The sequence below is a fragment of the Trichoplusia ni genome, chromosome 18 (genome assembly GCF_003590095.1).
Source record: "Trichoplusia ni isolate ovarian cell line Hi5 chromosome 18, tn1, whole genome shotgun sequence".
NCBI lineage: Eukaryota > Metazoa > Arthropoda > Insecta > Lepidoptera > Noctuidae > Trichoplusia > Trichoplusia ni.
The window spans coordinates 6,492,283-6,504,201 of record NC_039495.1 but is presented as its reverse complement, the minus strand read 5'-3'; the positions used below and the strand labels follow the sequence as shown (position 1 = coordinate 6,504,201).

At 36.4% G+C, this 11,919-nt stretch overlaps 3 protein-coding genes across 3 annotated transcripts; 1 reads left to right on the top strand and 2 right to left on the bottom strand.

Moving 5' to 3' along the window:
* Positions 1-177: 177 nt before the first annotated feature.
* LOC113503062 (histone deacetylase 8-like) lies at positions 178-3,371 on the top strand. The gene is made up of 8 exons (XM_026884867.1): positions 178-371; positions 455-644; positions 1,020-1,161; positions 1,292-1,398; positions 1,646-1,838; positions 2,213-2,385; positions 2,830-3,030; positions 3,150-3,371. The coding sequence occupies exons 1-8, from the start codon at positions 291-293 to the stop codon at positions 3,356-3,358; spliced, it is 1,296 nt and encodes a 431-aa protein (XP_026740668.1). The 5' UTR covers positions 178-290; the 3' UTR covers positions 3,359-3,371.
* Positions 3,372-3,405: 34 nt separating this feature from the next.
* On the bottom strand, positions 3,406-6,472 carry LOC113503065 (ubiquitin-conjugating enzyme E2 L3). The gene is made up of 4 exons (XM_026884871.1): positions 6,242-6,472; positions 5,638-5,733; positions 4,525-4,711; positions 3,406-4,394 (listed from the first exon to the last, which is right to left on the bottom strand). The coding sequence occupies exons 1-4, from the start codon at positions 6,266-6,268 to the stop codon at positions 4,240-4,242; spliced, it is 465 nt and encodes a 154-aa protein (XP_026740672.1). The 5' UTR covers positions 6,269-6,472; the 3' UTR covers positions 3,406-4,239.
* A 581-nt stretch (positions 6,473-7,053) lies between these two features.
* Positions 7,054-11,798, bottom strand: LOC113503061 (eukaryotic translation initiation factor 3 subunit C). Its single transcript, XM_026884866.1, has 7 exons — positions 11,657-11,798; positions 11,358-11,474; positions 10,177-10,594; positions 9,601-9,986; positions 8,239-9,522; positions 7,866-8,159; positions 7,054-7,748 (listed from the first exon to the last, which is right to left on the bottom strand). Exons 2-7 carry the CDS (start codon positions 11,448-11,450, stop codon positions 7,569-7,571), a joined length of 2,655 nt encoding a protein of 884 aa, XP_026740667.1. The 5' UTR covers positions 11,451-11,474; positions 11,657-11,798; the 3' UTR covers positions 7,054-7,568.
* Positions 11,799-11,919: the final 121 nt, after the last annotated feature.

Genomic DNA, 11,919 nt, shown 5'->3' with positions numbered 1-11,919 from the left:
CACGTGAACAACAAAACTGAGCTGAATAGTTTATCAACTAAAATCAATTAAATTACTTCATTTATAAAATGTGGAATTTAAAGTGGTATAAAAATACGACGAATACAATTTTTTTTTATTCTTGTCTTTGAAGTTGATAGTCGAAGTTCTGCTTATTCCCTATGCTTAAGCAGTCTGTGGTTGTGAAAAGAGTTGTCATTGCTAAGTGTCAAACTTAAAGGCGCAAAAATATTTTCAAAAGGAACAGAACTTGAAATATTGATTTAAATTAACTTTTTTACTGTATAAAAATGAGCAAAAAAAAAGCTTGCTACATTTGGGACGAAAAGTTAATTGAAGAAAGTGATAGACTACCTGCAGTTATCGGCCGGGTATAGACATAAACAAAAACTTTTAGCAAGTTTTATGTCCATCTGTTTCATTTTAATATACTTTCGTTTTCGATGGTTTCCAGGCTAGCATGGTACATAATATAATAGAGGCCTTTAATCTTATGGGAAAACTAACCGTAGTGAGATCAACTCCTGCTACTTTCGAGGATATGAAAGAGTTCCATTCGGACTTGTACCTTGATCAATTAAAGAAATATATTGAAGTAGACGAAGATTACATGTCTACAGCACAAGACGAAGAGTTTGGCATTGGTAAAATTTATAGTTTTATCTATTTATTAAAGGATTTCTGTTGTATGATAACAAGATGTCAAAAATATACAAGCAGAAGATTAACAATTTTGAAATCTCTTGTTCTTTGTATAATTATAATCGACCCTATTTATACATTTTACTGTTTATTTTTGTATGCTTTGCAATAGATAATATTTAAGAATGGTTCTTCAAGTAATATTATTCAAAAATATAAGTTACCCAGGCATAGCACTTTCATATCTGTTGAGATTGTTTCTTTATTCTTATTTGTTATGAATACTTGAATCATGTAACACAGATCTTCTTTTTCTTTCACTTCTATTCTCAAACCTTTACCTTGTATGACTTATCTATGTTCCTGAAATCTTGCAGGCTATGATTGTCCTCCCGTCTCCAACATGTTTGATCTTGTCTCTTGTATTGCTGGAGGGTCTGTGACAGCATCTAGATGTCTGTTACTTGGTGTATCTGATGTTGCTATCAATTGGTGTGGGGGATGGCATCATGCACATAGGTAATTGAAAACAGGCTTTTTTTGTTTTATATTTTACTGAATTGAAATCTTACCCACAAAATTCATAATTTATTTATACAAATACATTGCCTACAAGTGTTGTTATACTTTAAATTATTCTTTATTTCAGGTTAAAGGCAGAAGGATTCTGTTATGTGAATGATATAGTCATAGCTATAGAAAAATTAAGAAAAAAGTTTCCTAAAGTATTATACATAGATTTGGATGTACATCATGGTAACTTTATTTTCAATAATTCTAACTTCACTTCACTACTTCCTACAGTGCAGTTGCAATGTGGGCAACAAGGTCTTATACATAAATCATTCATATTAATAAAAAGTAGTTTTGGTAGTGTGATAACTTGCTCAACATGATGTAAGGTGGTGTCTCTGTCCACCAGTCATACTTTGTTAGATTGTGCTAGACCACCAGCTGTGCTGTTAATTATAATTATGAATTATATTAAGCACATTTTCTTCAGGAAATGGTGTTGAAGAAGCTTACAGCCAAAGTGACTCAGTATTCACACTGTCTTTCCATAAGTATGAAGTAGGATTTTTCCCTGGGACTGGAGGCATTGACAATATTGGCTCCCAGGGTGGCACAGGGTATGCCTGTAATTTCCCATTACATGCATCATACACTGATGATACCATGGAGTATGCTTTTGAAAAGTTAGTATGTATTTTTTGATATATCAAGGACATATCTATATGTTAACATGCTATTGATATTGCTTACTTGTCTATCAAACTAGTTTACTAATGTATTAATATACTAATTCAATTCTTTTGTGAATGCTGGTTAACCTGTAATTGGTGACTGTGTAAGTCTTAGACATAATTATTAATAACATAAGCATTACTGTACACAGAAACTGTTGGTAAACCTATATAAATAAATAAAATAAAAATATAATAAAGCTTTAAATATTATAATTCAGCTGAAGAGTTAATTTGTAATAAATTATTTTTGCATTTCATAGGCATTTTATATTATCTTTAGCCACTGAGAATATTAGTTATATATTTACTAAATATAATTTTAGAGTATTCAATGCAGTATACAGTACGTTCGAGCCAGACGCTATAGTGACGCAGTGCGGCGCAGACGCACTGGCGCGCGACCCTAACGGCGGCGCGACGCTCACTACCCGCAGTTACTGCACATGTGTTCAGCATGTACTAGACAAGAGAAAGCCTACTCTGTTGCTAGGTGGAGGTAGGGCTGCACTAACACTACGATTTGATTAAAATTAATAAAATAAAATAATGTGTTATTATCATTATAATTAAAAAACTTTATAATTGAAACTGTGAATGGTTTTATAATTATAAATATGAAAGGAATATCTGAGGGGCCTTTTTACCTGGGGAAAGCCTCATGGAGAGGTGCGCCGGTCTCCTACCGGCTAAAACCACTGGAGTGCTTCACCCTTCCCTTGTACCTGAGATCTCGGGAACGCGATAACATCCGAGGGACCTGCTACAACCTAATTTTATTTTCTGTTGTGAAAACGCGACACTATACGTCTGTACCGTCTTGTTTCCACAACTACAAAAGTCTTATCCTAAAAGTTGTTGGTAGGCCCCCAATGGGCTTTATTCTCTCTTTATAATGTAGCCCTTACAAACCATTTTTAACTTATTTTTTTCTTATTACGAGGTGGATATAATCACGCGAATGCGGCTCGCCTGTGGGCTTCATTAACTGCGCTAGTGGCAGGTGTACAATTAGATGACCAAATACCTGAACACAGTGACTGGCCCCAATATGGCCCAAGTTTCACAATGGCAATCGAACCTACCCTCACTAAAGATTGCAATAAGAAGGCGTACATTGAAGAATGTATTACGAAGATTCTTGGTAAGAATTGTATAACTATTGAGGCCGTCTATGATTCGGCTTTTATTGAAGTAGCCAATACACATACTAGCATTATTCTGTTCTATTTTATTGTTAACATTATTATATGGATTTTGCAGACCATCTCAACAAGTACGTAAAACCGATATCTGAAGAACCAGCAACCAAAAGAACTAAGACTGAAGTTGAAAATGTGATCTCAGAGACAAGATACTGCCACAATAAACTAGATTTCAGAAAAAAGGTTAGCATGTTTGCCGTCAAAGAAAATAATGATACATCAAAGAATGAGTCTAAAGTTAATGATGTTTACGAATTTATAGATTAAATAATTTATTGAAAATAACATTTTTATTTAGTAAATAAAACCATAAATTAATTCGAAAAAAATATATTTTTAAAGTTCGCACTGAACTGTTCAGCACACAGTAAGTTACCAAGTAACATTGACAAGTTGTGAAGTTAAACATAATAGGTAGAGCTTTAGATTAAACTTATGTTGATGCAACCCAATCACCAGTTACTGTCCACTTAGTCTAGTCGCCGGACTGCAATAACGAGCAACAGTTGATAATAACACGACATATTATATTCGTAACATTAAACATTGTTTAAATAAAAAAACACACTAAATGTATTACAACTGAATTTATAGACAATTTGTTCAAATGCTAACTAATAGCTTGGGGTCTGTCAACACACAGGTCTTCCATTTATTTACATAGCATAGTTTACATACAACATTACATAGATAAAAAGCTACCTGTCATTCAGAACATCGTAAGCAGAAACCTCTAATCAGACTAATACAATTTTGAAATTTCCATGATCAAATGCCAACTTTAAAAAGAAATTAAGTTATAGATATTACCCAAATTAACAAAAGTTCTAACACACGTAGCATTTAACATTTTCCGATTACTATATACCTAATTGTTTATGTGCTTATGTCTGTATTGCAAGCAAGGTGATTTGAAAGCTAGTACCAATGTAAAATCAAATGCAAAAATTAGATTGAATCTACAGCAATGGAATTGAACTGAAATGTATTACCGGCAGTGCATTCCAACTGCTTCAGTAGGTCTTACAAATACTGTCTTGGAAAAATAAATGCATTCTTAATAACTTATTTGCACATTGCTACAAATAAAGCAGTTTAGTTCCGCTGCTGCAAATCCAAGCTAAACAACAATGACTGAGTTAGCTGCTTTAGTCTGTAGGCCGCTTTTCACTGTGTTTTTTAGTGAATTCCTCTGCATTCTTTGTAAACTTCTTCCTGTCTTTAAGGAACTCCTCAGCAAGTTCCGCACGCAACGGGTGCTCTGGTTCAGGGTCATTAACAAGTGCCACTAGAGCTTGAATAACTGAAACAACATTAATAGAATGTTATAAATTTGAATGAATAATGCAAAACACACTACCAACTCATTAATTGAGCTATTACTGTATGCAGTCAAGTATATTATCCTCTATAGTTAATAGATTTTTATTTACCTTGATCAGTCTTAGTAGCTGGCTTCCAGTTCTCAGCACTTATGATGGGCAGGCACACTTGGCCTTTCTCATCAATATTTGGATGATAAATCTTTGTTTTGAAACTAATCTTAGGAGGTTTGAAAGGATACTCTGCTGGGAAGTTAATCTCAATGCGGAAAGCACCCTTGTTGTAAGGAGGATTATCCTGAAAGTAGAATAGAAACTATATGAAATAAATGTCATACCAAGCAAAGGATATGAGATATTGCTTTTTTACATGAAATAGGATTTAAAAATAGTTGAGTATTGTAAATAGCACCTGGTGAGTATAATTTATTCACTTTTCTTGTTGCCTTCCAATGGTTAATTTGATAAAATTGTGGCACTCCTACTGTTTCATCAGTTAAAGGTTAAAGCCAACTAACAGCCATTTTTTAGACGTATTAATAAGTCATATGTTCCCATGCAAGCCTTTAATAAGGACCGGGTCTCTTCACATGAAGTGATCCCGTGACTATAAAGAGGTCCTGGGTCACATTAACAACTTCTGAGAATAGACCCCAAGAAAATAATTGTCATATTACCATTATGAAATTCATAATTAAATGCTTTTGCAGGGTTTCTAATCTAGATGTAAGTATGACCAATAAGACCATGATGCATAATTATATGCAAGTTACAACATTATGATGTAACATGCTTTTATAAGAATACAATTAAACTTGTTAATCTTTGAATAAATGTTTTACTAACTTATTACAGATATATCATACACTATCTAATATAAACTTAATAACGTAAAATTTAATTTTTAGATTAACTTATTTTATAGTATTCACAACATAATACAGAGAACATATGATACGGCTCTCACACAGGAAATAACTATTTACATTTCAGCATTGGCCTATCTAATTTGATGGATACCAGGTAAATTACAATGTTTATGAAAATCTTTTATCTCCAACATGGTATCTACTTATCAGACAGTGTTCTGTAAAAGGCTAATTATGATAAAACAGGAAAATATACACACACATACATAGTTAAAGTATTTACCACTCTCTTTATCACTTAATAAAGCAAATTATAAATATGGAATCATATTATGTGTTTAGGTAAAGTACTCACCGGAACAATTAATCCTTGCCATGTAAGGATATTAGATTCATCCACTTGAATGTCCCTAAAAGACTTTAAGCCCGACTGCCTGATGTCATTAAGTTCCTAGAAAAAAAGATCACATAAAAAATACTAATGAGTTGTAAGTGACTAATGATGTGGTATTAAGCTATGATAAGGAACAAAATAATTTTGCAGAATGAATTTGACAATTATTATGCTTTTGATTATTTTTATTGTAATAAAACTTAAGACTATTCCAATTATAAAATTTCGCTTTAACAGCTTAATTTACTGTTCTAGAAAAACCTTTTGACTTATTAAAAATAGCAACTAGTTTGTCAAATAAACATCTTTAAGGATACAATTTGTGTATATTTTGTCTAGCTATTGATTATTAATAGCTCGTTCATCCCACGTAGTAACAATAATAAAATAGGTCTTATTTGCGGTTTCCTAAGTTTTTGCTTTATTGTTCTATACTTATTTCGAAAAGTTAAAAAAAGTAGTAATGACGTAGTATTTCCAATGAAAGTTCATGCACTTCTACTGTAAAATATCTCGAAAACAATCAATTAGAATTCCGTTCTATCTATAAAAAATGATGTCTCACCTTCTGTAGTCTCCTCGTTGCAGCCATTGTATTAGAATCTGTCAAACTCCCAACCTAAGATTTTCTAAGATGATTCTTGATAAACTCAAGTTTTTGTATTATGTACAGGTCCACACAAACACCATAATTATTGGGCACAAACAAATTATAGCAGGATTTATCCGCAAGATGCTGAAATATTATCTGCAAAATGCGACGAACACCAACAAAATTTAGGTGCGTTATGTTACTCTATCGAAATGATAACGTCGCTAACTTCAAAGTCTTCAAACTCGACCAATCGGTAAAACCATTAAAGAGAATATAAAATTGATGTATGTGTTATTGCAAATTCGATTGAATGCAGGAAAGATATCATTAATGATTTATTCCCTGATAAAAATAAATGCTTCATATAAAAAAATACATGGATTGTTAAAACAACTCAAAACCATAACTAAACGTTTTATGGGAACGACGTGTACGCTCTCTGGCGGCGAATATGAATATTATTGTATTGATGGTCACCTCACCAGATGACGCATCACCTGTTAACTTATCTTACAAAGTAGGTTAAACTGTATTTTGATAGGAACTTATAAACAACCTGTTTACAGATTATGAGTTAAGTAGAAATAGATATAATGATTTGTTTCTGAAAGTTATACGAGCTCCTAGCCGTTTTTTAGGGTTGACGGTTTCTAGGTTCATCCCTAGGTCAGAAAAACAATCTTTAATGATGAAGCTATAAAACTGACTGATAACAGTACGACAATAATTCCTTGTTGTAAGAGTAGTTATTTAAATAAGGCGTAACGGTAAAAAAAAAGAAATTTTCAAATATAATATTTTATTTAGCAACTGAACTGCAGGGAGACCACAACATTTAAACGAATGCAACTGGAGATGCAATACTAACTTGTTTTAGATTTCAACTATACCCATAGCTGAAATATTTTTGATTACGCAAATGTAAAAAAAAACGGTTACATTACCAAATTTGTTCTACCAAGGTAAAAAAGAATGATAATTTATCCTCTCCACTTACATAGTTTGAATATCTATCTCCTATAAAATATATTAAGGGACTAAACATTGTTTCAAATACATTGAAAGGTTTTATTTAAAACAAATTTTCGGTCAGGATATTATGAGTTGTGACAGATAGAGAAAGACCAGTAGCATATCTTGGGCGTTTAACTTTTAGCGATCGATTTAGGTTACAGTTTAGAAAAGAATATTTTTCAATGTAAACAGAACGATACAGATTCAAAGACATGTATAGGGATTGAAATATGTATTCAAATATATAAACAAGCTACTGGTCTTCTTTATGCAGTTTAGATATTTAGTCGTCCCCGCGTTCGTCGTCCCGGCGTCGGTTGCGCGTGCGACGGTTCCAGCCCTCGCGCGGACGTTCGCGCTGGCGACCTTCACCGCGACCACCGCCGCCGCCGCCTCCGCCACGCTGGAAGAACGAGCCTTGCCTCTCAAAGATGCGCTCGTTGGAGTCCACCAAGTTGCCGACCTATGAATATAAGATTAGATTAGTCTTAGTTCGCGTATTGAACAAAGCATACTTTATGACCTTGACACACATTACACAATGAGTAAACGCAGTTGAGAATGGTTTGTTTATGTGTACCTTATCAGCAAGCTGAAGTGCTAATGCTTGCATCCTGGTAGGCTCTGAACGATGCAGTATGGCGCACTCGCTGGGGTCGTCAAGGGACGCGAGCAGTTCCTCATTGATGATCATCTTGGACACCAGGGAGTGTACGCGCTGGCGAGGAAGCTCGAACATGTCGGCAAGCGAGCGTAACGACAGCGACGCGTACACGTGAGCGTAAGTGAACAGGTAAGTGCGGACTGACTCCTCACGGATTAACCTGCCGAGCATAGCGCGCACATTGTCAGCGCCAACCATTAGGTCCCAAACCTGAAAATTATGAAGAACTTAGTACCTTGACACTTATTATAAACAAGTTATGTTTTAGCATATCTAGAGTAACACGAACCTTAGCATTCATTTTTTCATTAACTATGAAGTTAAGGCAAGCTCGCCAATCTCCACGACGCATGGCCCTCGCGGCCGCTACAGCGTGCTCACGCATAGATTCCGGTGGTCCAACAAGGGCTTGCCGCTCACTAGCACGCAAGTTCTGGTAGAAAGTTTTACTGATCATGCGACGACGAGCATCGAACTCATGAGCAGCCATGTACGGAATCTCGATCAGCATAGCAGACACTAGGTATACACATTCAAGAAGCTCTAAGTTGATGTGCATGTGGAACGGCATTTGACGCTGTTTCTCAATCTTCTCTTGTTCTTTAGAACGCTCGTGCTGACGTTGCGGTAACAAACCTTGAGCCAGAAGCTCCTTAGGTTTGCCAGTCATCATCAACTCTGCTAAACAGCCGTGTGCCTCTTTTACGTTACCGCGGCGGAAAGCGCAGAGACCCAAGTTAGCCATAGTACGGTTGTACAGGATCTGAGTGCTAGGGTCAGAGTGTTGAACAGTTTCTTGCAAATGAGACATCAACAGCAAGTCACGAGCTTGGAACCAGTTGTCATGTAGGGCGTGGTGGTAGATGTGGGAGAGGATCGCGCGAGTTCTCAGTCGGTCAGTTTCATCATGAGCGTAAATATATTTACAGAATTTCTCCATTTTCTTAATTGTAGTCTCCTCATCAGGAGGTAAGTCTTTGCGCACAGCGCGAGGATCGAACTTGTAATACAGATGATCGATCTTACGTAGGTAGGCGCGGCAAATCTCTTGAGGCGTGCCGTCACGTTCTACTACCTGGCATACGCGGTCAATTAGAGCAGACACGCGTACTTCATCCTTTAATCTCTCGACGTATTCATTGGAGTGAGGGTCACACTCCTTAAGCAGCTTAGTGAACTCATCATCAAGTCGCTCCAAAGCAGTGAGTAAACAACCGCGGACGAGGAAAGGCGGCGTGACGAGCTGCTCGTTTTCTTCAGTGATAGTTTCACTCAATTGCATGTCTTCATGAGCCAACAGTAATGTGACCATGTGGTCCACATTTTCGACGAGCTTCGACCAGTATTCGGGTTTCATGGCATCGGATACTTTGGGATTGTAGTCGAAGAGAGCGGCGACTGTAGCGGCGCGCAGTTTAAGCTGCAGGGCATCTCCCAGGTTGTGTTGAGCAGCGACGGTACGCAACTCGTGCAAGAGCTCCAATTGTGCGCGACGGTCAGTACGCTTGCGACCACGAGCGGCGCTGATTTCGCCCAATTTCTTGACGACCAGTGCAGCATCAATGTCACTGTCCTAGAACATAACATATTTAGGTTAGTATGAATACATAGAGACATCTTGTAAATCACATAAATATACGATATACAATACCTTAGCAAACATTTTAGGTTTGTCAGATGTAGCAGCTCCCTTCCTGACGGTTTCCCATTCGCCGCCATCGTCAGCTTGATCCTTTTTGCTCTTTCCTATCCTGACGTTGTGTCTGTCCTCACGTCTCTTGGCCTTGCGCCTGTCCTTGTCTTCGTCGTCATCTCTCTCCGTGTTTCTCTTCAAGAAACGTTCACGAATGGTGGTGGCTCCACGGGTCTCGTCGTCGGAGCTGGAGCTGGAATCGGAAGAGCTGGATCCCCAGTCCATGGAGTCTGAGGATTCGTCGTCCTGAGGTGGAGGGCGCCGCGGAGGCTCGGGCGAGCGACGCACTCGCGGCTTCTCTTTGACCTTTTCTTCATCATCAGACTCATCCGAAGATGACGAGTCTACAATTAAAAAGGATAGATTTTTTATCATTTCATTTCTGGGAGTAATGTGAATATATAAGGTAAGCTAATAGAGGCAACAAGAATTTTCAATTACAAAACGTAATTTACTGAGCTGCCTCTAGGTAGATTAAATAAAACATATTTTACTGCATCTATAATTCTGGAAAAGACTGAACAAGTTACATACCTTTACGCTCATCATCATCATCTGGTAAGTCAGGATCCTCACGGAATTTGGACATCTCAGCCTCAAAGTCCTTAGTATACTTCCTCAGCTTCTGTCTCAGGGATGTGAGGGCTTTGCTGTTGCCTTTTGACAAAGCTTTCCTGCTGTCACGGTCGAACCATGCTCCAACCACCCAGTCATCCAGCTCTGCCAGAGCCCTAATGAAGAATCTGGGAGCAACTCCATTTTCTTCTTTTTGTACTACTGGTGCTGCACGGGTGTAGGCTCGCTGAAGCTCTTCAAACGAATTTAGGGCGGAAGAGAAATCTTTGATCTTGCGATGGTTCCTGAGGGAATGGATAATAGCTTCCAACTCCTCATATCGCTTCTCCTTCATGGAGCGCACAACGCGCTTTGTTTCTTCCTCATCATCACTGAACTGCAAATTTAAGTCATGTTTACATATAATAACTACATTTTGGTTCAAATATTCAATGATTGTCAAACAACTGCATTTAGGAAATTTCAAAACAAGTTTAAATGTTTGAATGACTTAAAAAGGGGCTTATCATTCTATCTAAAAAGTAGGTTACACTGATCTGCACTTACATTTTAAGGTAGAAAAATAACATTTTACGATTTAACATTTTACTCAAACAGAGGGTACTTTTATGCAGAAGAATGTATCATGAATCCTAGAATAATTTTGTAGATACTGAAGAACAGAAAAACACAACAGTTCTGCCTGTCATTTTCACTATTTCCTAAGGATCCAAATTGAATAAAATATATTGGCCCTTTAACTTCTTCATAATACATCAGCACATCACCATCAATATTGCATGTCTATTTATATGAAGAAATGCAAAATTGTGTTTTGGCACAAATAACTCAAACAACTTAACATTGATAACAAAAAGAACCTCAGTTGAAAACAATTAACAAAAATTAATGATACATGCTAACAAGTTGAATGGGCCATAATTATAAATGATGCTGTAGAAGACTGTGATGAAATTGATTTGTTGTTATTGTAATATAAACATACCGTAAGACAAGTCAAACACTACTAATTCAATAATTATTTCAAAATTTATAACATCAATCATGGTCACTAGAAGTTATGTCTGTTTAAATAAATCATGTATTTACTATGAATCATGTTTATTTTTTATTTTGTACTTCATTAAGGATATAATTACCGTGTAGACCGGCGCTGGGGCGCGTACTACTGGCTCGTCCTCACTCTGACTTTCCGACTCGGAGTCAGTGCCAGTCGCGAAGAAACGACTCATGTTTACGTAGTTCTCTCAATTCACCTACACAAACAAAAATAAGCCATTATAACAAAAATATATCAATTATTTCATACGCAGCACAAGATTTAGGTACTTTTAACACAGGAAAACTTGAAATATGGAAGACTTATCATAGGGTGTTGAAGCAGTTGAGGTTAGAACTTTCACATTGTAATATCAACACGATAGACAATACTGCTTACCTTCTATGAAAAGTGCTAAAAGTAATTTTGTTGTCAACAACGTTTACAAGTGTCCAAATCATGAAAATATTTTACAAATTAGATTTAACTGGAGAAACTCCAGCCTGCCCACGACGCACCTTCACTACACGTCAAAAAGACACAGACTCAAAAGATTTACATAGACTGCGGGAAAAGCTTTTCCACAGGTTACAAATTCAGGAAATATATATGAACTAAACCAAAAGTTGAATGAATTAGGTTTTGGTTATTGGAGGGTAAAT

What these genes read in the sequence shown, in the direction of transcription:
- LOC113503062 (XM_026884867.1), top strand. Translation starts at nt 291, where the DNA reads ATGAGCAAAAAAAAAGCTTGCTACATTTGGGACGAAAAGTTAATTGAA. An exon ending in GGATGGCATCATGCACATAG is followed by an intron (nt 1,162 to 1,291) that starts GTAATTGAAAAC and finishes TCTTTATTTCAG; the next exon opens with GTTAAAGGCAGAAGGATTCT. An exon ending in AGATTTGGATGTACATCATG is followed by an intron (nt 1,399 to 1,645) that starts GTAACTTTATTT and finishes CATTTTCTTCAG; the next exon opens with GAAATGGTGTTGAAGAAGCT.
- LOC113503065 (XM_026884871.1), bottom strand. Translation starts at nt 6,268, where the DNA reads ATGGCTGCAACGAGGAGACTACAGAAG. An exon ending in CAACGAGGAGACTACAGAAG is followed by an intron (nt 5,734 to 6,241) that starts GTGAGACATCAT and finishes CTTTTTTTCTAG; the next exon opens with GAACTTAATGACATCAGGCA. An exon ending in AGCTACTAAGACTGATCAAG is followed by an intron (nt 4,395 to 4,524) that starts GTAAATAAAAAT and finishes ATGTTGTTTCAG; the next exon opens with TTATTCAAGCTCTAGTGGCA.
- LOC113503061 (XM_026884866.1), bottom strand. Translation starts at nt 11,450, where the DNA reads ATGAGTCGTTTCTTCGCGACTGGCACTGACTCCGAGTCGGAAAGTCAG. An exon ending in CCCCAGCGCCGGTCTACACG is followed by an intron (nt 10,595 to 11,357) that starts GTAATTATATCC and finishes TTAAATTTGCAG; the next exon opens with TTCAGTGATGATGAGGAAGA. An exon ending in CACTTCAGCTTGCTGATAAG is followed by an intron (nt 7,749 to 7,865) that starts GTACACATAAAC and finishes TTATATTCATAG; the next exon opens with GTCGGCAACTTGGTGGACTC.